This window comes from Corythoichthys intestinalis, chromosome 21, assembly GCF_030265065.1.
Source record: "Corythoichthys intestinalis isolate RoL2023-P3 chromosome 21, ASM3026506v1, whole genome shotgun sequence".
Taxonomy (NCBI): domain Eukaryota; kingdom Metazoa; phylum Chordata; class Actinopteri; order Syngnathiformes; family Syngnathidae; genus Corythoichthys; species Corythoichthys intestinalis.
In genome coordinates, this window is record NC_080415.1 from 22,633,320 (window position 1) to 22,658,258 (window position 24,939).

General features: G+C 40.1%; 1 protein-coding gene across 3 annotated transcripts; it reads right to left on the reverse strand.

The window, feature by feature from the left end:
• Window positions 1-466: 466 nt before the first annotated feature.
• On the reverse strand, window positions 467-24,826 carry LOC130909139 (breast cancer type 1 susceptibility protein homolog). Of its 3 annotated transcripts, none has more exons than XM_057825254.1 (21): window positions 24,557-24,741; window positions 24,396-24,477; window positions 24,249-24,302; window positions 23,874-23,954; window positions 23,703-23,791; window positions 23,595-23,631; window positions 23,414-23,508; window positions 20,537-23,176; window positions 20,378-20,451; window positions 19,641-19,737; window positions 19,353-19,410; window positions 16,362-16,444; window positions 16,138-16,289; window positions 15,946-16,033; window positions 10,096-10,173; window positions 9,904-9,944; window positions 9,536-9,619; window positions 8,882-8,939; window positions 5,260-5,333; window positions 1,650-1,704; window positions 467-1,150 (listed from the first exon to the last, which is right to left on the reverse strand). In XM_057825254.1, the coding sequence occupies exons 1-21, from the start codon at window positions 24,570-24,572 to the stop codon at window positions 1,056-1,058; spliced, it is 4,131 nt and encodes a 1,376-aa protein (XP_057681237.1). In that variant the 5' UTR covers window positions 24,573-24,741; the 3' UTR covers window positions 467-1,055. The 3 variants fall into 3 exon arrangements, with proteins under 3 accessions (XP_057681237.1, XP_057681240.1, XP_057681238.1); XM_057825257.1 differs by lacking the exon at window positions 24,557-24,741 and adding an exon at window positions 24,751-24,826 and having other exon boundaries at window positions 468-1,150; XM_057825255.1 differs by having other exon boundaries at window positions 468-1,150; window positions 23,414-23,505.
• Between the last annotated feature and the right edge of the window lie 113 nt (window positions 24,827-24,939).

The window sequence follows — 24,939 nt, forward strand, 5'->3', positions numbered from 1 at the left end:
GATATGAACACTAGGGATGTTCCGATCTAGTGCCGCAACGATTAAACGATTAACTTGAGTAATTCGATGAGAAAAAAATATTCAAATTATATTTTGCTGCTTCGAGTATTTGTTTAATTAAAGTAGAGTTGTAATGGTTTGTTTTGAAAGTGTTCACATTTAGTTTTATTGATTTGGAGGGGGATACACTGCCCTCTAGTGGCAACAGTGAATATAACATACCGGTAACTCATTTCACAGGGCTGAATCCAGCAGCCGCCCTGTTAAGACCAACATAAGCCAAGTTTTTGTTTGAGCTAATGTTTTTTTTTTTAAATTTATAAGTATATTTAGCCATTTGTTGTTATCTGATGTGTTCGGATCGGGACATCCCTAATTAATACAATGTGGTCATAGTGGTCCACCAAAGTCTTCCCAAACAGAGCTATTCAAGTCATCTGGTGAAAATTCTTCTAGTTTTATTACCGCAATATATGGCAAAACCCCAAAAAGTTGTAATGTCAGTTTTTTACAATACCGTTCAGCCCTAGTGTTATGCATTCAAAACATTTTGAAATAGCACAGTTCAATAAAACAGATCAAGAGACATAACTCACACAGAACACATACAACTTGATTCAATATTAATTATTGATAACTTTACGCCAAAAGGATCACTGCAAACACTCCCATTCAAATAGATTAAACGTCTATCACAGTTAATGGGAGCCAACAAATTAAAGACTACGTACAGTATGTGATGTCCTTCCTGACTACGTGGTTATTGCGTGTCGTGCTAGGCTATTCAATTGCTACTGGTTTATGATAGACATCAAGTGCTTTTTTTGTTTGTTTGTTTGTTTTTTTTTTTTAAATAAAATTGAGTTTTTAAGTTACTAATTCAAAATATTTACATTTCTAAAGGTGCTGTGAACTTCCTCATGATTTAAAAAAAAAAATGAAGTTTTGATTAATTATTTATTCAGCATTTACTTTACATGTTAGTGGTCTTTTGGTTTTTGCACAATTTTTACAGGACATTTCACAATAAAAAGGTGGTAAAAGATGTCCTTAGCTCACGCTAGGTAGTTGCTGTAACCTTGGAGGGTGTAGGTGCCCACCGAGTCCAACAACCAACCGCGAGTCACAACTGGGACTTGTTTGAGGAGACCTGTAAAGTGAATAAAAACTGGTGTGAATAGAATTACAATCAAATGTTAGACATACTGTACATCTAGTTTAATCATTCAAGCCCTATAAGGAAGCTATTACAATTTTTTTAACGGCTGGTAATTTGGAAATTGCAACATTGCTGTTCGCCCTCGCAGGTCTTCAAACCTCTCGTCTCACGCCTCTCAGTCTGACATTTGCTCTTGGTCATTTCTCTGTCGGCTGAAAATTTTCACACTCGCTCTCCCCTGCAAATCTGTTGCGTCGGTAAAAAAGAACGTCTGCCACCTTGTCTGTCGTCTGTCAGACTTGGTGAGAGTTTCACACTAAACGGTAACACTAATTGTTTGTGAAGATTGTGGAGAGAAGCAGAAGCTTTCATTGCAAGGATGAATAATGAATACAAATGTAACTGGAAATTTTAACATATGAATGTTTTATCAGTGCTACTTTTTGGCAATCAGTGTTAGTCTTGAGTGTGCATGTGATATGAAACCTACCGCTGTATGTACATGGCGCCGATGCAGTCTGAACGATGACCAGTTGATTGGACTTCTGTGGGACGAAACAAGAGGCTTAAAAAAACAAATTGACACAGCTTTAATGCAACTTCCAGCTTTCATTTATTTAGCATCTTTCCACTAATGCTCAGCAGCAAACCAAGCTGGGATGGAGTCATGAATAGTGATCATAATTGCAGCGTTGACAGAGGGCAAGTGCTTTAGTGACACGTACAATGTGCAGGGATGTACTTTAGTTAAATAATACACCATTCTGGATATGAAACGTATATGCACAAGATGGATTCATTAAAATTGAAACAGTAACACTCACAGCAATAGGGGCAACTAGTAATATTATATTTTTAAACTTTTAATGGGCAGTCATTTTACTCATTGGCTATGGCTATCATTGATGGATGGAAGAGGCTGGCAGTGAATGATCGATCGCTGCTAGCCCTCCTAGTCAAAATGGATTGGACGTATAGTGCTGCCAACGGCACTGAAACATGAGCCTTCACAATCAGACTGCGTCTACACTAGGACTGATAATTTTCTCCGATTATCGCCGCCTATTTCATACCTGTCCACACTACGTTTAGGATGTGTTTAAACCACCCCCCTGCTTATGAAAGGTACGGCAGAATTTGCGCAACCTACGCATGCGTAGAAAGGAGCAGCCTCATGTGTTACGTCATCGTACGCGCGGTTTACCTCTGAACTGGAAACTTGCGGTTGGAAACTTACTACACCTTCTAGACCAGGGAACGGGAACCCTGTTTTGTCATCACTGTTTTTTTTCGTGAAAGCACTTGAACACATCAAGAAGGGGCGGGAGTGAAGGGGAGGTCACGCTCGACTTTTACGAGCAGTCGCACAGTTGTGCCCCACTGCTGGCTGATCGGAGACTTAACGCGCAAAATGATCTCAGTAATAATAATGCTCATCTCCCTGTAATCCGCGATGGGAAGACCATTAATGGTCACTGAAATAAAGCATATGATTGCGATGTACGTTTGAAGGTTCAAGAAAAATCCAGTGTGTGAATGCATTATCAGCTCATCACAGCTCGTTCATGTTGAACAAGCCGGCGGGTACAACATTTAAAATCACCGGTTGGCGAAAAGGCAGATGCACTCATCAAAAGAGCCAAAAATGACTCTGAAGCCCCTTTCACATACACTTGAACACCATTTAAATCCCAGGATCTACACGGGCAGCCCTTGTATGTGAAAGCAATTTCCCGGGTCGACTGACACGGAGATGATGCAGAGATACACTGAGTCACGTCTTAGTATAATGTCCGGGACTTTCCTGGGAAGCGGTGTACGAGAAAGCAGGTGTTAAATTCCCGGGTCACAGCATGATGGCTGATGATGTAAATATCATGGCGGGCCGATCGTCACTTCCTCTTTCTTCACAGTAAGGCGAAAAGCGGTAAGCACACATCGCACTTATGAACATTGCGAGCAGGAAATAGGTAAAATAAACTGAAAACATAACAAAACTAAATTGCAACTGGATCGTAGAGCCGAGGAAGAGAGTCCATCATCCATCTTTGGAAATGTGTGGTTTATTTTGTTCCCGATGTTAGGGTCCGCAAATGCGGAAACAAGGTTGTACCTCAAAACAGAAAACAATGGAGGGATACAGTATATTCAAGGGTTTATTAAATACAAACAAAAATACACGCAATTGCAGAAAAGGGGGAATAACACAATTGGTCCATTACAATAGGTCGACATGGATTGATAATATTAACATAAGCAGGAGGCAGAGAGCCGATAAGACAACAAAACAAATATACTCAAATACCAGCACAACCGTAGAGGATTTCAAAACAAGGGCAGCAGACGAACAAGCTAGCAAATGCATGAAATTCGAAAGTACAAGGTGTCGAATGGCGCCTACCAAATAAATATCTCGGCACCCTTCTCTTGGATTGCCTGGGCTTGAATACAGTCTTGTTACGACGTCGGGAAGGTCACCACAACCGGCTCTGTAACAAAATACGATCTGACCAACAGAATGTGACAGCCGGTGCAGACCAAAAATTATGTAATGTCCTTGCCTGGCACGGCCAGACTGTGTTTTCAAACACTGAGAGACTAGTCTGGGACCCAATCCATTAACGGCCTCATGAGCAGGTACAAAATCTATCATCAAATCAGATTCGTTTATTTGCGTAACGTGTTCTTAACGAGCAACGTCACACTTCCGCGTCGAAAGTCGTCTCCACAACAACACAGATGGCGAACAGGAGAGCCGAGAATATGTTCCAATCCACGGTAAAATCAGTTTTAAATTACCAAAAACACATCGACACAAGTCATTGACAACAGTCTGTCTCGCGCTAGCCATGTTGAATAAACTCCACTCTCCTCGTATGTTTACTTCCGCGTGCAAGTCCCTCGTCGCGTTTCTAAGGTCACATCCGCCTGTCGTTGATTGGTCCACTCCGCTGTCTGTTTGCTGTGGCTTGCTCTGCCCTGGAAATTTTATCCGCTTAATGGTGGCCAGACTCAATAGCTGGAACAGCGGTGAGTCTGGAGTACCAGGCTAATAATATCCGGGTTATAAAATCGCACCAGCAGCCCTCCCTGCACAAAAAGCGCCAATGGGCAACACGGGACAAGTCTGTGAAAGTGCCCAACCCGCGTCATTCCCGGGATATCTCTCTATGCGTGAAAGCAATGACACGAGTAAATCCTGAGTCACCTTATATGGGAATTTACCAGGATATGTGTGTGAAAGGGGCTTGAGAAATAGGTTCCTGACACATGTTCTACACTCAATAGGATAAACTGTATACAATGGCTGTGGAAGAACTTGCACCAGGAAGTGGCACATTAGTGTAGCCGACATGCCTTATAGTCTAATTACACGTGTAAGGCCATTATCTGTCCTAGTGTAGACGTAGCCTCAGTCTTCACAGTGTATATTAACTGGACTGTTGTTGTCCATTGTCTGTCAATTGCAGACGAGCTAAACACAATGGGGGAGGGGCACTCAATTTTAGACTGTTATTGGGGGACAACAGCATAGTGTATTCCTATTTTCCTTCATTTTAATTCAATTTTGTGCTTGATTTATACTTGATCAATATATAAATGTATTTATCCATTAAAAAATAATCCAAAACATGTTTTTAGTACAATTGAGACCTGGCGTCCACATCTGTGGACATCACATTCTGGGGCAAAGTAGGTCTCACTTATATACCAAATATTAATATTGTGGCCTATAAGTTTTTCTAACATACCAAAAATAGAAACATAACTGTTCACTGCCTGTTGCTGTGGTAGTATGCATCATAGCTGTTATTATATTAACACAACTGTATGTACAGTTTAAACTGTTGTTTTTAGTCTGAAATGTTTATATTTTGTTTGATATTGAGATATAAACAATGTTAACTGGGAATTTACTTTTATGCTGTTTGTGGTAAGGTAAACATGCCCTGAGTCAAATACCCAGAGACAGTAATGTACTTCTTAAGAAACAAACATAACAGTAGAGTTAAACCAAACCTTTGGTCTCCAAAATGGTTCAAAGAATTTCTCTGGTAAAATATTAAGAGTAATTTTTGTTTTTGGGAAGATAGTTTTACCCGTTTCATTTGGAGCTCAAGCGGGTCTTTGGCCACCGTGGCTCCACACAGCTGCACCATCCACTCCATTTCCTCTGGGAGATGAACAAACACACATGTAGCAACATTAAAATATAAAAATGCAAATACAGGCAAGGAAAGCCACAGAGTAATTGTGTGATGCTACGAAAGGAGCGATCATATGCTGTGATGCCAGCGTGCCAGTCCTCATTCCATTATTTTTTCCTCTGGCATTTCAGCTCGGCGAGTTTATTAGCATGCGTGTGAGAATGTGCCGAACACAATTACAAGCATCTCTGTATTCAGCGCACCTGCTTATCATTATTACAAGTTGAAATGTGGATGTAAAGTAGTTCATTTTAACTTGCTGACGGCAACAGATGTCGAATCACAAGCACATGATCAGTTTTAGTCTTGTGTTAATCAAAGCCTTCAAGATGTAGTCACTATATTATTCTATTTCTAAAAATGCTTTTTAAAAACTGATAACGATCAATGCTGTTGATTCAGAGCAACTGAATCACAAATGGTAGAGTGAATGCTCGTCTAACATTAAGCAATGTGTACAGCATAACAACAGGCACGTAATTTTCAAGCTGATTATAACGTCAGTCAGAAGTCGGCTTGTTGTGGGCCGACGCCTGTGGCAGGCCTGCAGGACGCTGACATCACTGCGGCTGAGAGTCATTTACCATTCGGCAAACAGCAGTGTGCGACAGCATGGAACTAGCACAAACAGATGCAAATGATTTGTTGTGGTTAGAAGGAGGACTTCTCAAACTTTTTTTGTCCTGAGAAAAATTTTTCAAAGTATCTCGAAGATTCTTCACCCCAATCAAACATACATTTAAAATAATGTTCAGCGTGCACTTCATGAACTGTGGGTTTTTATTCTGCAAATGTGAGCCTTCAAAAACTATATGTATATTTTTTATTTTAAGGCGTCTAAACTTTTTTGAATTCCAATGTTGACATTTCTCTCGACTAACTTAAATTCTCCTCCTAATATTTTACTCAAAATCTGTTCTGATAACAAATCCAGTGATACAAAACTGCCCTCTAATGGGATTTAGTAGTCATTGCAATAGTTGACAAACATGAATTTCACAGAGAAGCTTGGTGAGATACTGATACTTTTTTTACGCATACCCACAAAAATATGTTCTTTACAAATATTTATGTTGGATTCCATTGAACCAAAATAAATGAGGCTTATTGTATATTCCTTGAGTTAGAGCACCAGCAGGCAAATTTTGAGTCACTATATTTCAGAGGTGGGAATCTTTGGGCACCTAACGATTTGATTACGATTCAGAGGCTACGACTCGATTATAAATCGATTATTGATACAGCTATTAGCTGCTTTTAATGTTTCATACATTAGTCACAAATGTTGTACAAAAATCCTCTTAGGGTTAAATAAACGACTATTTCAGTATCAAAATACCAGTTCAAAACAGTAAATAAAATACTCAAGTCCCCATTCTGTATTAGCAGCTTTAAACTACATTCAATTATTTAATGTTGTGAATCAAGCGTTTAAGTTTTTAAAATGGCTCCCGTTATTCCATAATTTCCCTTCTGTCTACTTTTGACACTTGAGAGTTTTAAAAGATTCAAGTCAAGATTTTGCTGATTTAGGAGTATTTTAGATAAAAAGTTAATTTAGGATCGCTTGGGCACCTAACGATTTGATTACGATTCAGAGGCTACGACTCGATTATAAATCAATTATTGATACAGCTATTAGCTGCTTTTAATGTTTCATACATTAGTCACAAATGTTGTACAAAAATCCTCTTAGGGTTAAATAAACGACTATTTCAGTATCAAAATACCAGTTCAAAACAGTAAATAAAATACTCAAGTCCCCATTCTGTATTAGCAGCTTTAAACTACAATTAATTATTTAATGTTGTGAATCAAGCGTTTAAGTTTTTAAAATGGCTCCCGTTATTCCATAATTTCCCTTCTGTCTACTTTTGACACTTGAGAGTTTTAAAAGATTCAAGTCAAGATTTTGCTGATTTAGGAGTATTTTAGATAAAAAGTTAATTTAGGATCGCTTGGAAGTTTCGCTACAACAGCCCTCCAGGGAAGTCTACTGCTTTAAGATGGCGGATGTTTACTAACGCCGGCAAGTCTGTCATTTTGCATCTAGTTTTCTATACATGTGCTGCTAACGCCGCCGAGTCTGTCATTTCGCATCGAGTTCGTTATATATGTGATATCTAACGCAGCATTATGTGGACGTAGTTTGTAGCGGCTGTCGGCAGCAGTCAGGTATTATTAGGAGTGGGAACCTCTTGGTACCTCACGATACGATACGATTTGCGATACAAAGCTCACGATAACGATGATCTGACGCGATACAACGATTTTCGATACATTGGTCAGGAAATCATTCTAGGATACTCTACAAAAAAACGAATTACCAGAAAAACAAGCTTCTGCTGTGAATTGGAATGAGTTTATCACTAGTAGACGTCCAATTCGTTTGAAGTGGGAGGGATGGCAGCGAATGAACGAATGTCTATCGCCGTCAGTGGCAGCCAATGCCAGGCAATGAGTAATTTTGGGCCATTTATGGTCATTTACCTTTTGATTTTCAGTTGCTTCCTGTTGATTTTGGGGTATTTTATGGGTCACTTGCTCTTTATTTTGCGTTACGGAACAGGAAGCGACCTGGGAATCACCCAAATAAATAGGCAGTGACTCAAACTCAACAGGAAATGACCTGTAAATGCCCTAAAATTAAAAGCAAGTGACCTGTAAATGCCCCGAAAACCGGACCGAATGACTGTGAATGCTCTGGTTTTGAATGAACGAACGTTCCTAGTCTAACTGGATTGGGCTGTCTATATATTTCAATCTACTTGCTTTCTATTCCTCTTGTGCTTATCACCATTGCTGATATCAATTATTATTAGTAGTAGTAGTTTTTATTTTTATTCTTTTTATTCTATTTGTGATTAAATGCGATTTTTATGCATAATTTTATTTCCTATTTTGATTGTCTTGGTTTTTACGTTGTATTGATTTAAATGTGATTTTTATGATCTTCATGTGATGTAAAGCACTTTGAATTGCCTTGTGTTGAATTGGGCTATATAAATAAATTTGCCTTGCCTTTTATCTAGCGGCATGAGTTGAGCCAAGCCGTGAGTTGAGCATTGTCATTACCCGGGTAATGACAAGCATGACGTTTATTCTCTGGCCGTTCCTCATTGCGTCCCGAAGACCGCGCTGACTGTGTTTTACTTCTGCTTTACTTGACATATTTCAATAATCGAAATTTGGATGTTTCTGAATCGTTCTCGAATCTTCCACGGCCGAATCGCAAATAATCTAAGAATCGGAAATTTCACACATCTCTACTAAATATGCATTTTCATCAAAATGCACGCCTTAATTAGATGACTTACAGCTCCCCAACAGGCACAACATTCTGAATGATCATTTATTTAAAGAAATTAATAAAATATTAGGCCACATTTTAAGCTAAAATGTGAGGGTTTCCATGAATCACAAGCCTATGTTGGAATCCAAGAAACCGTCAAATTTGCAGTTTGATGTTCAGTTAATGATCTTATTTGAACTGGAAAGGCAACTAATAAGTTACCTGTGGTCATGTCTGGGAAAGGTCCTTGGAAACAGATTTCGTAGTCCCTCATGAGAAGCTGAGGAGACAAAAAAATGGCTTAAACCTGCATCAAAATTCTTTGCTTGAAAAAAATAGAGGCGCCAACATGCAAAATGAACAACACATCCGACAACCATGACAAGCACTTTATTCCATTCAGGGTCACCTTACTTAGCTGGAAATAGTCATATTAAATGGCTTCCTTGAGCCTTGGTGGGCACATCAGTCAGACAGCGTGAGGTCAGAAACGTGCATAGGGTGAGGAAACGTGCGCTTTATCGGGGAGAAAACGACTTTTTCTCTCCTCTCCTGTCGCTTTAGAATGATCATCAGCCAGAGGTGCTTTGTTTGATGAAAGTCTCGCTGGTACAGATTTTTAATTTAGACAACGCTAATGTCCTTCGGGGGATATTTGAGCGCCAGGCAATTGGTGGCCACGTTCATTCAAGCCAGTGTGGATGATTTTGCATTAAAATCACTGAGCCTGAAATGTCTGCCTAAATCAATTGCTATACCTTGCCTTATGATATAGATTTTTACGAGTTACGAGCAGCCAATTGGTCAACTTCCCAACTGTTACCAGGTAGGGCTGAGTGATATAGCCTTAATTATGTTTTTTCTAGATCTACTCACGTTATCGTCATTGGTGGTGCGAGCTCTCATAGGGCCAAGATGGTTAGACCCGTTCACCACGTCACCTCTCACTTCGTATAAACTCTGAATAGAGGGATGACAAAACAATAATAATGCATAAATCTTTAAAAAAAAAAAAAAATCCAAGCAAGCCAGTATTCAGACAGACCAGCTAGTACAAGTTGGAAAAACACTTATTTGGTTTCATAATGAGCGCACTGTGATGCAGTGGAGTCATTACACCAGCTGCTGGGAATGCGAGAGCAAATGGCTGACAAATAATGCATGACGTGTATCGTAGGAAACGGCGTGGAAAGCTTCGTCATGCAGCCTTAATTCAACACGCAGATATAAAGGGGGCGGGCTACCTCGTCCAAGAGTTTCTTTTGCTTGAAGCATTCAGTAATCCCTGCAGGGTGCAAATGAGAAGAAATAGTTGACTTATTTGGGAGCGCTTCCCTATTGTCAGGTTATGTTTTTCGCCGAGGAAGGTGTTGTCACATAAATCATGACAGAGCAGCGAGTAGGGCAGAAAAACAATAATTAAGGATAATACTTACAATTGAAGCTCACCACCCACTTTCTGCTTGCAATGCCAAGGAAGTATTTGAGTGTACGCTCGCATACAAGTTGGTCATCTTGTGGAGAAAAATGAAGGAACAGGAATTTATTTTTCAGCATTATGATTTACTCGCTGCCATTGACAGCAACAGAAGTCCATTCTATTTGAACTGGGAGCTACTGAACGCAACAAGCACCTCGCAGTTTATGGAGGTCAATGGCTTGAATGTCTATCTTAATGAATGGCAGTTAATGAGATAATTGAAAATGACCAATTATAACGATTTTATTCATTCAGCACACCTTCCAATGTTAAACCGGCAAGGATCAGGTGGCCGAGCACTCCCCAGTTCTTAGTTGCCAGGGAAACGACCGCCTCTTAAGGCCTCGTTGCAATGTGACGCTTTCGAGACGGTGAATTAAAAATAATCTATCAGGGAGGGTAATTAGTGACGAGCAAAAGAATGAGGTCGGCGCCTTATCTCCAAATGGCTCGTGTTAGGAAGCGGCACAAAACAGACTGTAATGTCGGAAATGAAAATGTTCTTTTAAAGTACAAACCTAAGCCGGTGAGAGCTTGTTTGAAATGCCTGAGTAAAACTATTAACTCAATCCCAAGGCGCAGGTGTACCAGCCGCACATTGAGAAACTTGTTCAATCAATTAGTGGTGCCGCATCACTCTAAGATTCCCAATGAGAGTGACGTGAAATATGTGTGGTAGGTCATTTGCTTGCCAAAGTGGTGCGTCGGCTGTGTAGTCTGGCACAATTAATTGACAACTAATCAATAACCAAATTCGTTCAGAGCAGGGGTGTCAAACAAATTGTTGTTGCTGTCCACATCATAGTAATTGTTTCCATCAGAGTGCAATCAAGCTTGCAAAAATGTATAAACATATGATAGCCTCATATTATTATAGCCAATAAATTGAATGATACTTGGTTTTGAAATCAGATACAGTGCCTTGCAAAAGTATTCGGCCCCCTTGAACCTTGCAACCTTTCGCCACATTTCAGGCTTCAAACATAAAGATATAAAATTTTAATTTTTTTGTCAAGAATCAACAACAAGTGGGACACAATCGTGAATTGGAACAAAATTTATTGGATAATTTAAACTTTTTTAACAAATAAAAAACTGAAAAGTGGGGCGTGCAATATTATTCGGCCCCCTTGCGTTAATACTTTGTAGCGCCACCTTTTGCTCCAATTACAGCTGCAAGTCACTTGGGGTATGTTTCTATCAGTTTTGCACATCGAGAGACTGACATTCTTGCCCATTCTTCCTTGCAAAACAGCTCGAGCTCAGTGAGGTTGGATGGAGATACGTTTATTTTTGAACCATTCCATTGTAGATTTGGCTTTATGTTTTGGATCATTGTCCTGTTGGAAGATAAATCTCCGTCCCAGTCTCAGGTCTTGTGCAGATACCAACAGGTTTTTTATTCCACAATGTTCCTGTATTTGGCTGCATCCATCTTCCCGTCAATTTTAACCATCTTCCCTGTCCCCGCTGAAGAAAAGCAGGCCCAAACCATGATGCTGCCACCACCATGTTTGACAGTGGGGATGGTGTGTTCAGGGTGATGAGCTGTGTTGCTTTTACGCCAAACATATCGTTTTGCATTGTGGCCAAGAAGTTCAATTTTGGTTTCATCTGACCAGAGCACCTTCTTCCACATGTTTGGTGTGTCTCCCAGGTGGCTTGTGGCAAACTTTAAACGAGACTTTTTATGGATATCTTTGAGAAATGGCTTTCTTCTTGCCACTCTACCATAAAGGCCAGATTTGTGCAGTGTACGACTGATTGTTGTCCAATGACTCTCTCATCCAGAGTGATCATGGGCCTCTTGGCTGCATCTCTGATCAGTTTTCTCCTTGTTTGAGAAGAAAGTTTGGAAGGACGGCCGGGTCTTGGTAGATTTGCAGTGGTCTGATGCTCCTTCCACTTCAATATGATGGCTTGCACAGTGCTCCTTGAGATGTTTAAAGCTTGGGAAATGTTTTTGTATCCAAATCCGGCTTTAAACTTCTCCACAACAGTATCTCGGACCTGCCTGGTGTGTTCCTTGGTTTTCATAATGCTCTCTGCACTTTAAACAGAACCCTGAGACTATCACAGAGCAGGTGCATTTATACGGAGACTTGATTACACACAGGTGGATTCTATTTATCATCATCGGTCATTTAGGACAACATTGGATCATTCAGAGATCCTCACTGAACTTCTGGAGTGAGTTTGCTGCACTGAAAGTAAAGGGGCCGAATAATATTGCACGCCCCACTTTTCAGTTTTTTATTTGTTAAAAAAGTTTAAATTATCCAATAAATGTTGTTCCACTTCACGATTGTGTCCCACTTGTTGTTCTTGACAAAAAAATGAAATTTCATATCTTTATGTTTGAAGCCTGAAATGTGGCGAAAGGTTGCAAGATTCAAGGGGGCCGAATACTTTTGCAAGGCACTGTACCAGTAAAAACAAGTGCTCAGCAATTATACAATTCATTTTAAAAGAGGGATTGGAATTTTTTTTTTTTTAAATTGCAACATCTCATCATTCTTAAAAGTCTATTCACATGGTTTGCATTTGTGGACCGCAAACAATGAGGTGGTGGGCCAGATCTGGCTCCTGGGCCTGAGTTTGACCCCTAATGTTTATCTATACAGGGAGTCAGCAACCCACGGCTCTTTAGCAGTGCCCGAGTGGCTCCCTGGAGCTTTTTCAAAAATTTTTTGAAAATGGAATGAAAAACGATAGGGTAGGGCAATATATTTTTGTTTTAATATGGTTTATGTAGGAGGATAAACATGACACATTCTTCTAATTTATTAATACAGATAGTCCCCGGGTTACGAAGTACTCGACTCGGTGATTCCGACTTTACGATGCTGGAGTTTCGTCCGCCATTCTGTCTCCAGTCGTTTTTTTTTAGTCGCATAAAAAATACCTAGTTCTTGCCATGTCAGGATCCCCTCCTTCCCCAGCAGCGTCGCAGCCGTCCTGCAGTTCCTGGCGGCGTCAGGTCCCAATTCCTTGTTCTCATGCTGCTGCTGCTTCTCACCCGGTGCCAACTAGGCGAGTTCCAAACTGTTTTTTGGAGTTCGGACGGCAGGCTCGCTGGGGACCTCGGCGGCCATGATATGCCCCCTCTCTCGCCTCCCTACTCTCTTTTTTTCTCAGCAAGGCGACTCACACGCAAGTTAAGGAGTTTTGTTTTCTTAAGCCCAAATAGTCATTGAATATATCAGCATTTAACACAACGTACCTCGCAGTATCTTATTCTTTATCTTATTAATATGATATATAATGCATGTTTCTAGATAGTTATTTTAAGGTTCCGAGGGTATTTTGGGGTACTTTAAGGGTTAATTCTGACTTACGAGGAAATTCGGGTTACATCGCCAACCTAGGAACGGAACTCGTTCATAACCCGGGGACTACCTGTATTGTAATGAAGTTAAACTTGAGAGGGCATCGTACAACAGAGTAGTCTGCAGGGAAAATAAACAATCATGAAGGCACATTAAGTATTTGTAGCTAACTTAGTCATTTTGATTTCTAGGCTGATATAGCTACCGTAATATAGATGCATACAGCATACGTTGCCTTGATCATAAGGCTTTTAATTTTTTGCAGCTCCAGATATCTTTGTTTTTTAGGTCCAATATGGCTCGTTGAACATTTTGGGTTGCCGACCCTTGATCGATACTGATTATCTAAACATTGCTCAAATCCTCTTCGAGCTTCTAAACAGTAAATATTTAGATTTTTGTACTTCCTGATGAAAGCAGACTGATTAACTTTATAATCAATAAAAATATGATATCTACATTTGCTTAGGGAAACAATGATAGTTACAGAGTTACACAGAATTTATCATCCAACTTTTCTCAGTGCTGTTTTTGGTTCCAATGCAAATTTGAAACTAATGTTAAGCCTAGAGTCATATGACTGTAAATGACATGTGATTTAAAAATAAGCCAATACAACATACAGTGGGGCAAATAAGTATTTAGTCAACCGCCAATTGTGCAAGTTCTCCTACTTGAAAAGATTAGCGAGGCCTGTAGTTGTCAACATGGGTCAACCTCAACCATAAGAGACAGAATGTGGGAAAAAAACAGAAAATCACATTGTTTGATTTTTAAAGAATTTATTTCAAAATTAGAGTGGAAAATAAGTATTTGGTCACCTACAAACAAGGAAGATTTCTGACTGTCAAAGAGGTCTAACTTCTTCTAACGGTGTCTAACGTGGCTCCACTGAGTCGTTACCTGTATTAATGGCATGTGTTTTAACTCATTATCGGTATAAAAGACACCTGTCCACAACCTCAGTCAGTCACACTCCAAACTCAACTATGGCCAAGACCAATGAGCTGTCGAAGGACCAACTTGTAGACCTGCACCAGGCTGGGAAGACTGAATCTGAAATAGGTAAAACGCTTGGTGTAAAGAAATCAACTGTGGGAGCAATTATTAGAAAATGGAAGACATACAAGACCACTGATAATCTCCCTCGATCTGGGGCTCCATGCAAGATCTCACCCCATAGCGTCAAAATAAAAACAAGAACGGTGAGCAAAAATCCCAGAACAACACTGGGGGACATAGTGAATGACCTAAAGAGAGCTGGGACCACAGTAACAAAGGCTACTATCAGTAACCCAATGCACCGCCAGGGACTCAAATCCTGCCCTGCCAGACGTGCCCCCTAGTACACGTCCAGGCCCGTCTGCGGTTCGCTAGAGAGCATTTGGATGATTTAGAAGAGGACTGGGAGAATGTGTTATGGTCAGTTGAAACCAAAATAGAACTTTTTGGTAGAAACACGGGTTCTCGTGTTTGGAGGAGAAAGAATACTGAATTGCATCCGAAGAACACCATACCCACTGTGAAGCATGGGGGTGGAAACATCACGCTTTGGGGCTTTAGGTTTTTCTGCAAAGGGACCAGGACGACTGATCTGTGTAAAGGAAAGAATGAATGGGGCCATGTATCGAGAGATTGAGAGATTTTGAGTGAAAATCTCCTTCCATCATCAAGGGCATTGAAGATGAGACGTGGCTGGGTCTTTCAGCATGACAATGATCCCAAACACACAGCCAGGGCAACAAAGGAGTGGCTTCGTCAGAAGCATTTCAAGGTCCTGGATTGGCCTAGCCAGTCTCCAGATCTCAACCCCACAGAAAATCTGTGGAGGGAGTTGAAATTAGTGTTGCCTAACGACAGCCCCAAAACATCACTGGTCTTAAGGAGATCTGCATGGAGGAATGGGCCAACATACCAGTAACAGCGTGTGAAAAGCTTGTGAAGAGTTACAGAAAACGTTTAGTCTCCGTTATTGCCAACAAAGGGTACATAACAAAGTATTGAGATGAACTTTTGGTATTGACCAAATACTTATTTTCCACCATGATTTGCAAATAAATTCTTTAAAAATTAAACAATGTGATTTTCTGTTTTTTTTCCCACATTCTGTCTTTCATGGTAGAGGTTCACCCATGTTGACAATTACAGGCCTCTCTAATATTTTCAAGTGGGAGGACTCGCACAATTAGTGGTTGACTAAATACTTATTTGCCCCACTGTAATTGTTTGTGGAAGCCCTAATAGACTGAAGAGTTTAATTCATACCATGACCAAGCTTGGAATGCATTCTTACACTTCAATCACTTACTTGTTCTATATTATGTGCAACACAACTACAGCAGAAATTGAGCTGAATTTTCCCTCACAGCTTTAAAAACATAAAAAAATGTGAAAAGTGATGAAGAATCACAGAACGAGCATGCCACCCCTATTCTACAGATGGTCTCATGTTCAAAGCACAAAGTGTCCAAACGTACCTGTGCGCATGACAATGTGAGTCACCTCCGCCGTCACCTGGGAAACCACACGAGCGCAGAGTCTCTTAGCAAACCTCTTCACAGTGATCTGCGACAAAGCCAGGTGTGATTGGCACAGGCGACACGCCCCTCAACAACACCGCTGCCATTAAGTTGGATAATTGCGGTCTCGCCGGATGAATACGCACACACCTGCTCAGCGGGGGCCAAACCAGATGACACAAGCACCATTTTAGCTCTGTTTCCGTCACTCTCGGGAGTTTTGTTCTCTTTGTCGCTAGAGGTTGAATTTGATTCGGCGACACTTTTCTCCCCTGCTTCTGCATGTGCAGAGGGTGTTGTCGCTATGCAGGAGAATGAATAAATTATTGGTAAAATAATGAGCAACAGGATGTTAGATAAAATGTAAAGCATACACATTTCTTTAGCAGTCTGAGCCAACTGTTCTCCATTTTGAGGACGTCTCTCAGGCTCCTCCATAACTTCTGCTAGGGTTTTACTGCAAAATAAAGAAGCTGCATTTAAAACTGCCAGGAATTTTATAAACTCATGGGCTGCCATTGATGGTAGGCGTCCAATCGATTTTGACAGGGAGAACTTTCCCAGTCAAAATGGGACAATTGGGATTGAATGGGATTGAACGTCTAACCAATGTCAATGGCAGGTCATGAGTTAATGCAATTGTGAAAAAAATACAAATACTTCAGAAAGTAGATTTTAGGAAAGTACAATAGTTAGATCATAAGAGAAGTATAATTTAGGTCTCAATTGGAGAGGTAATGCTGTTTGACAAATACCTTGAGGAGAGCAAAGTCAGAATTTTATAATAAAGCCATACAAATGTTTTATTTTCCTTAATTTATGGTGATTTATTATAAAGGAAAAGTCAGAATACACAAAAAAAAATTATAATTCACTATGTATAAGGAAAAAATGCTAAATTACTAGTAAAAAGCTGTACAAAATTTTATTAATAAAACATGTTATAAACAAAACTAGAAATAATTAGCAATATTACAAGGCAAAAACAACAACAACAACAACAGCTTTTATGACTATAGAATTATAGTACCAAAGCAGAGAAAAATTACGAGAATTGACAACATACCATTACAAAAAAATCATTTTTTATCAATCAATCCGCAAGTATGGCCCTTGGTTTGAACACTTTCAATGTCGAACAATGATTGATTTTGTCTCACTGAAGCCGCCGCACGCAACACCAGTTGCAATTATTTCCGCGGCGCACTTTTCTGCCTGCTTTTTCCTTTCCGCAACCAGCTCATCTCGCTAAGCCCCTTTTACGTTATCACCCGCCAGCCCCTCTTAGCTCGGAGTGGAGCACTTAGAACCCTGTGAGGCGAGGGCTTTAGGTGTGTGTGCGGGGGTAAGGGAGGTGGGTGCGCCAGTCAAGCAGGAGATAGATTACCAAAGCAACACAAGTTTTTTTCTAAGTGCTCTGAAACGATAGAAGATACGGGGAGTAATGACTTTTACTTTTTTTTTTTTAATCTCCGTGGAGCGGGAGTAGATTGGGGGTTCATTGGACAGATTATCCGCCCATCACTGCCAGACGAGGGGCAGCTACCCAATTATTTGAAGTGATAAATAAGTGTTATTCCTATAGTAGATAGCAGTGTAAACAAATACGTATGGAGGCACGTTGCTATATTTGTCACAAAAATTAGAACGCTATTTCTGTGCGTATCTAATAAGACACATGTGAACTTACGTTTCACTATTAAATAAATATTAGGTCTTGAAAATTGACACCAAAGACAAATACTGTACCCCGAATAGACATGTGCCAATTACAGATTTCAAGGTATACCCCGGTATGAAAACGTCCAGGTTTTAAATCCACAAAAATTTTCCATCATACCTAAGGTATTAGCTATTTTTTATGTCCCAAAAATGCATGGAGAAATCCCTTGCTTGCAGCTGCAAGGCTCAACCCTTCCCCACCGGTTCTTGCTCAGTGTCAGTGAGTCAGATGTGCTACACGATGGCTAGAGGAGGTGAAACTCCTGATCTTTTTCCTCCATTGAAGAAAAAGAAATCGTTGGTATGGGAATACATTGGCTAGAGAAAAGTTAGAGATGGCCGCGGCTTAGAGAAGGAAGGCCAGCCGACATGTAACACATGATTGTGGAGGGTGGCTGCCGAGAAGGTAATACCTCTAATATGATTTCACATTTATACACAATTAAAGGTTAGTAAACACTGTCATGAATGTTTCACGAGAGTTAACTCCAGCGTGTTTAGTGTGTCTAGCGGTGGTGAAACCTTTTTTTTCTCTCTCTGGCAACGGTCTGTGTTGAGAAAGAGAGTGTGTGTATACTGTAAACATGATACAAGTCATACACACATGCTTTTTATGGAAAATAATTATTTTTGTTCTGATGGTAATAATGTTGAGCTGTGCCGGTGGGTTTAGGCTCACCTGAAGGACTGCATTTATTTTTATTTAGAAAATATATATTTTCTTTAAACTTAACATTATTCTTATGTTCAAATTTGTTTTGTTTTGAAAAATAAAAATCAAGTTCAATGGGAAAAAAGTTTTTTTTAAACCCAAATATCCCAAATTAACACATTTTACAGCTGTAATTGCAATACCATGATACCATGAAACCGGGATATTTTGGCTCAAGGTTATCATACCGGCACATGCCTAACCCCTTACTTTTTGTGCATGGTTCTTTTATACTGAATTAACTAATACTGGGTGCATTTGTCTCTGTTAACTGCTGAGCCCATTTGAACACTGTTGCTATCTAAATCAGCAGCACATACTGGAGCAACTAAAATAAATGCCAGATTGAGTGTGGAGTTTTTAATGTCATGTAAATTGCATTGATTTACATGACATTAAAAATCACTAACAATTATTTTAATAGTTGACAAATCACTGATTTTTAAAAATTTGTCAACATATTGGGTCACATATAAATCAAGTACCTTTATATTACTCTAGGATGAACATTTTAGTTGTAAATGTCCACCGGAACCAAAAACTGCACTGAGAAAAGTTGGACTATGAATAAAATGTAACTATATGGTTTCCCTTAGTGTTTTCTTTATAAGCCAGACGGGTCGCCAGCCTGCACCTGACTAAAACAGTGCTACAAAATGTATACATATTTCAACTGTATCTGGTGATGAGTTTGAAAGTGCAATGGCAACACCTTCATGGTAAATATGTGAACAAACCTGTCACCGCTCTCTGCAATTGCACTGAACAGCCTTGCACTATTGCTTGTTTGTTAATGTTAATGTATTTAATGTTTTTCTATGAGAGATGGGTTATTTAAGGTCAAATAGTGTTCTACTTCTGAAATGGGGACAATTTGCAAAGTTCAGAATACATCTTATGTTTAGGTTTCAAAATGGCAGACATTACTAACCATTCTGGATTATGGTTTACATCCAGGTCACATTCACCACCTTTTCGCACAACTGGGCCTAATGACAAACACAGACAACACAAATTCATGAATTTAAACCAACCATGAGTTGTCAAATGTTTCGCAAAAAAACATTATGGTACTTGAGATGTGACATTATGGACTATTTACTTAATATTTTTCTGCATAAGTCAGTTGAAATTTGATTAATGTTATTTTTATTAAGGTTAATAATAAATAATATAAAATAATAAAATGTTCATGTTTTAAACAGAGTGATCTGCTTACACACAGAAGGATTGGCCTCCTTCTCTTGGAGCACCTCGGTCACCAATGCCATTAACTTCTCCAGCCTCACAAGCTCTTTCTGCATCTCCATCTTTTGCTGGCAAATGAGGGAACGGAAACAAAAGCAGCCTTTACAAATGACTGAACTGAGGAGGGTGAGAAGAAAAGCTTGGAATGCAACCTTCAGTTCACACATGAAGAATAATGAGTGTCAATCAGCGGAGGTGGAAACTAAACTTAGCTGTTACTAATGATTGGAAAACTCAAGGATGTCTTGTTGTTAATTTTTTTAACTGCCATTAAATATGCGTATATGCGCTTATCGTAGGTTTCTTTTGACAACAAAAGATGTAAATGGCAGTGAAACGGTTGAACAAAAAATTCAGTGTGATATGAACATAAATTGACTGAGGCTTGACAGCGGACAGATAAAGGGAGAATGCAGGATGATTGATGAGCAGAACAACAAACATCATCTCCTCTGCGGCCCATGTAAATAAAATGCAATTTAAAAACTTGCTGAGAGGGACGTCTTTTCAAAAAATAAAAAAGCAAAGCAATCTGTCATTCTGGAGATGACAGTCCCATTGGGAATAATGAGGATGTCGCCCTCTGTAGGATGATGGGGAAATGCATGTAGAAATGCTGGGACCACATTTTTTAATACATACAAGTAAACCCCTTTTACTGGATTGGATGTCTGTTGCTGTGAATGGAGATAACTCGTTCAAATTTACCTGTGTGACAAGAAGCTCAGTTGCGAATTGTGACGACTCTGCAGAAATGCTGGCACCAGTCACTGGCACATCATCTGCAAAAAAGTCATTCACTGCTTAACTGAAAGAAAATGGAGTAAAAATACTTAGCAAAATTCTGTAAATTCTCCATTATCTTACGTTCATCTGGAGGGTCAAACAAATCGACAGATGCTTGGCTGGAGGCAACGTAGTCCGGACTCGAACTCCATCCTGGCACATCATTAGCTTCCTGGTCATTAGTTTCAGCATTAGCTTCCTGCTGGTCAGCGTCAGCATTAGCTTCATGTCCATTAGCTTTATCGGCACATCTGTCCTGAGTGGGTGGAGTGTCTTTTTGGAATATTTCAAAAGTTTGCAACTGCTCACTGAAGCTGCTTTGTGTCTCTGATGAGTACTGCAGCCTCCGGGCTCTCCTTCGCATTTTCCTCCTAGGTTTGCTTCGGCTGTACGATAGCGGGCTTGTCTGTGTTCCGTGACGTGGTTGGCCTGGTGGGATGTCAAGGCCGTCGGGAGTCATGGAGCAGTCAGTCTCTAAGAGATGTTGGTACGCAGTCACTGAACTGTTCCCAGCCTTGGTAGGACTTTCTGTGGTGTTCTTTTGACTCTCCCTTGTAGAGGTTTCTAACGTACTCTCTGGAATTACCTGGCGCTCTCGTTCATGAAAGCAAAGTCCAGAATCAACGATCTGGGGGACAAAGGACATAAGAGGGCTTTCTGTTTCACGCATTGCCACTTTGTTGGGACTCAAGGCACTGCTGACAGTACTCCTGAGGAGAACTGAAGCAGCTACCACTTCTGAATTTATTTTCCTCAAGGGAAAATTGGTCGGGGGGATCAAATCGCTACAAGGTGATGGCTCGGTTAGGTCCGACATTGGCAAAGTTTGTTCTTTGGCACACTGTTGATCTGATTCAGTAGGGTTGCTCTTCTTCGGACTGAGCATGGGTTTTTCATCCCCACTCTGACTCTTCTTCCTGTTTGAACGGGTAAGGCGGAATGACTTTCTTTTGGTTGGCTTGAAGCTCTTGAAGAGTTGTTCAGTGTCCATCTCGCTATCGTTACAGTTCTCCTTTTCCGCCGTGGTACTCGGAATTGAACGATGAACTCGACCTTCCACAGTCACCCCATCGACAGTTGCAGAACTTGGGATCAGAGGAAGGTCAGTATCTGCAAATGCCTTGCTTTCAGTTAGAGGAACTCCCGTGACAAGATTCTCCAGATTGGAGATCTCCATGTTTTCGATTGCACAGATGTTTTTGTCATAAACGTATCCGTTACTTCTAGGAGTCTTTGTATCTGACTGAACCAATGTTCCATTGTCTTTAACATTCTTTTTAAGTGATTTCGCACCCTGCCGAGTTGTGAGGAATGGCTTCCTTTTGGTGGGTTTGGAGCGCTTGAAGAGTTGATCACTGTCCATCTTGCTATCATTACTGTTCTCCTCCTTTTCCGCCAGGGTACTTGCAATCAAACACTTAACTGCCTCTTCTTGAGCAACCCCATTGTCAGTTGCAGAACTTGGGATTGGAGGAGGGTCAGGATCTGCACATGCCTTGCTTTCAGTTAGAGTGACTCCAGTGACAACATTCTCCAGATGGGAGAGCTCCATGTTTTCGATTGCACAAATGTCTTTCTCATAAACGCATCCGTTACTTTTACAATTATTTTGATCCAACAGAGGTGATGTTCTATTGTCTTTGACTTTCTTTCCGAGTGTTTTTGCACCCTGTCCAGTTGCAGCTTTCAAGGGAGTTTGCTGCTGTGCATTCTGGGAGGACAAAAGCAGCCTTCTGCTTCTCCTAATGCAGGATGCGACGGCCGACTCCTGGTCCTCGCTGCTTGGGTAGTTCTCAATATGAACCTGAACGGCCTCTGGTGGCAGCTTACTCTTAGCGATGTCATCTTCATTTTGCACTCCGACAAGAATCAGAGGTTTCACAGTTCTGGCGGACCTGGTGGATTTGCCTCTCTCTGAAGAACCTCTCGGCTTGTCTGCTTTTTTCGGACCAATGCATTCCATCTTCGCCTTTGTCTGCAAATCGGAGTCAACCTGCTGTAATGCACTACGTAATCTCTTTATTGGCTTGCGTTTAAGATGAATGATTTCGAGGCTGTAAAAATCAATTTTGTCATTTTCATCATTTTCTGAAGAATTGTCTAGATCCTCATCATGAATATTTGTTGTAGACATTTCCACATCTCCACAATTCTCTTCAGTGCTTTTCCTGACATCAGCAAGTGTCACGCTGGTCGCCTTGGGCTGTATCCCTGAGGAGTGTGCGTTTGAGTTACTTTTTCGCTCTCGTTTGTAGGTGGTTCCAAACACCTCATCCTCAAGGGTTTTGGTGACCTGCTTCTTATTGTTGAATGTCTTGATGTCCGGAGTTGAAGCGGAGCGATTCGAGTCATCTGAAATGCGAGCAACTTCTGTGGGTTCATCCAACACAAGGCTCTCCTCAGCAGGAACCTTCAGAAGCCACTCGGCAACCTTCTCCACACTTTCCTTCTTCTTCTTCTCAGAGATATGCTCCAACTCTGGATCAGTTTTCTGCCCAGCAGATTGCGTTACAGTTTGATTTTCCAAAACAGCTGGCACAACTTGGTCCTTTCGGCTTTTCCTTCGAGACACTAGTCTTGAGGTTTTAACTGTTGCTTTCTTTGACTCCATATACTGTGAGGTTTGAACAGAGTCTGTGAGGCCGCCTTCTTGAATTTCACCTTCTGTCATCAAAGGATTGGAATCATCAAAGCCCATGACTTTTGCAAATCCTTGGAGGGCTAAATAGAGAAATAAATGCAATCATTTAAGAATTCTCAGCACAAAATACTTTCTGAGTGACAAAAATAACACGCTATAAGTATATCAATTCAATTATCTTATGAGCCGCCGATCATTTCGAGGGTTATCAGTATATTTGTAGCTGAAAATAAGATTCTAAGATTTCAACTTCATCTGAACAATCAGGGGAATTACAGTTTTGTGTGAAAAAGTTGTGTCTACAACCAAGCTTTTACCTGCTTTTGTTGATGAGTGAGAACTCTGAAGTGTATTTTCAACACCCTCCAATTTGTCTGTTGGCTTATCAACCTGCTTGTCATAAATGACACTGCTTTGAATGAAAAGGATTTAATAACCATTAGTGACAAGTGACAGTTAAAATCAAACGGAATTCCAATATGATTGAATCGCACTCACTGAGATCGTTTTATTTCCTGCGCAAGTCCAGTGAAATCTATCGATGAACAATGTTAAAGTCACCCTTTTTTGTTGAGATAGCTAAAATTATAGCTGTACAGTACTTACAGTTTGTGGCAGTGTCATACTCATATGCCTGGATCATGTCCTGCACTCCTGTGACAAGTCTTTGAAAACTCTGACTCTCCCGCAAGCTCCTACACAGGGAAAAAAACAGGGGTCATTCAGGATATATGAACAAAAGAGACTATTTTATCAGAGACTTATTAAATGTCCAACCTCTTGGTTATCTTTTCTTTACACACTGGGCAGTTGGCTGTGCTTCTTTTGGTGTTGTCCAACAGCTTTAGCATACAAAATCTAAGGAGGTGGATGAAAAGTGTTGAGTAACGACTAATTAAGAACATGTAATAAATAAATAAATATAAATAAATAAATAAATAAATAAAGTGTAGGTATATAGCGTATCAATTAAATGTAAACTGATTAAATTCATATAATACTATACAAAGGAAGAAAAGTTACAACTTTGGTCATGTAATAAATTAAATGTGCACTTTATATGTTTTTGGTAGATTATTGACAATTTAAAAAGTGGCATTCCGTCTCCTAATAAATCAAGTGCAATAAATATGACAATGAAATGATACTTACTTGCAAAACTGGTGGTCACACTTTGTAGAAACAGGTTGAGTCAACAATTCCAGACTATTTGTGAAGATAAAATATTAGAACAACATTTTCATTGAAAAAGTGTTCCATGCAATTTAATGGCTAGAACAGCCTTTTAATGATATTTACCAAATAGGACACTGCAGGGTCTCCCAGAGGACAGTTATCCCTCTTTTGACCTCGGTATCAATATTCATGATGTCGTTTTTAACTAAGGGCAACAAAACGGTAAGTAACTAAGTTTCTACAATACGTCAGCGAGTATTTAAATTCATGTAGTCTCATTGTACCAAGCAATGTCGTCATTTTAGCAGTTTAGTCTAATGACAAGGACCAGCGTGTTTCAGGAAATACAATGTTATTGGGGCGGTTAACGACACATAACATGTTGGACCTGACATAAATAATACCAACATAACAAATGAACAACACATTAGCATGGAAGCCGTATTACAGAAGTACATTTTATGTCAGTTTAACCTACCGCCCTTCCTTGACTTGCTTCAGTTTTCCCGCAAACTCTTTTCTTCTCTTGTTTGTGTTCAACAGCTGACTTCGGATTTAGATGGCGCTACTCGTCTGGTGGGAGGTTGTAACTACAACGTTCAACAGTCAAAACAAGCGTTGAGTTCTTTTTTTTAATAAAGAACAATCGAGTACGATGATATTCCAA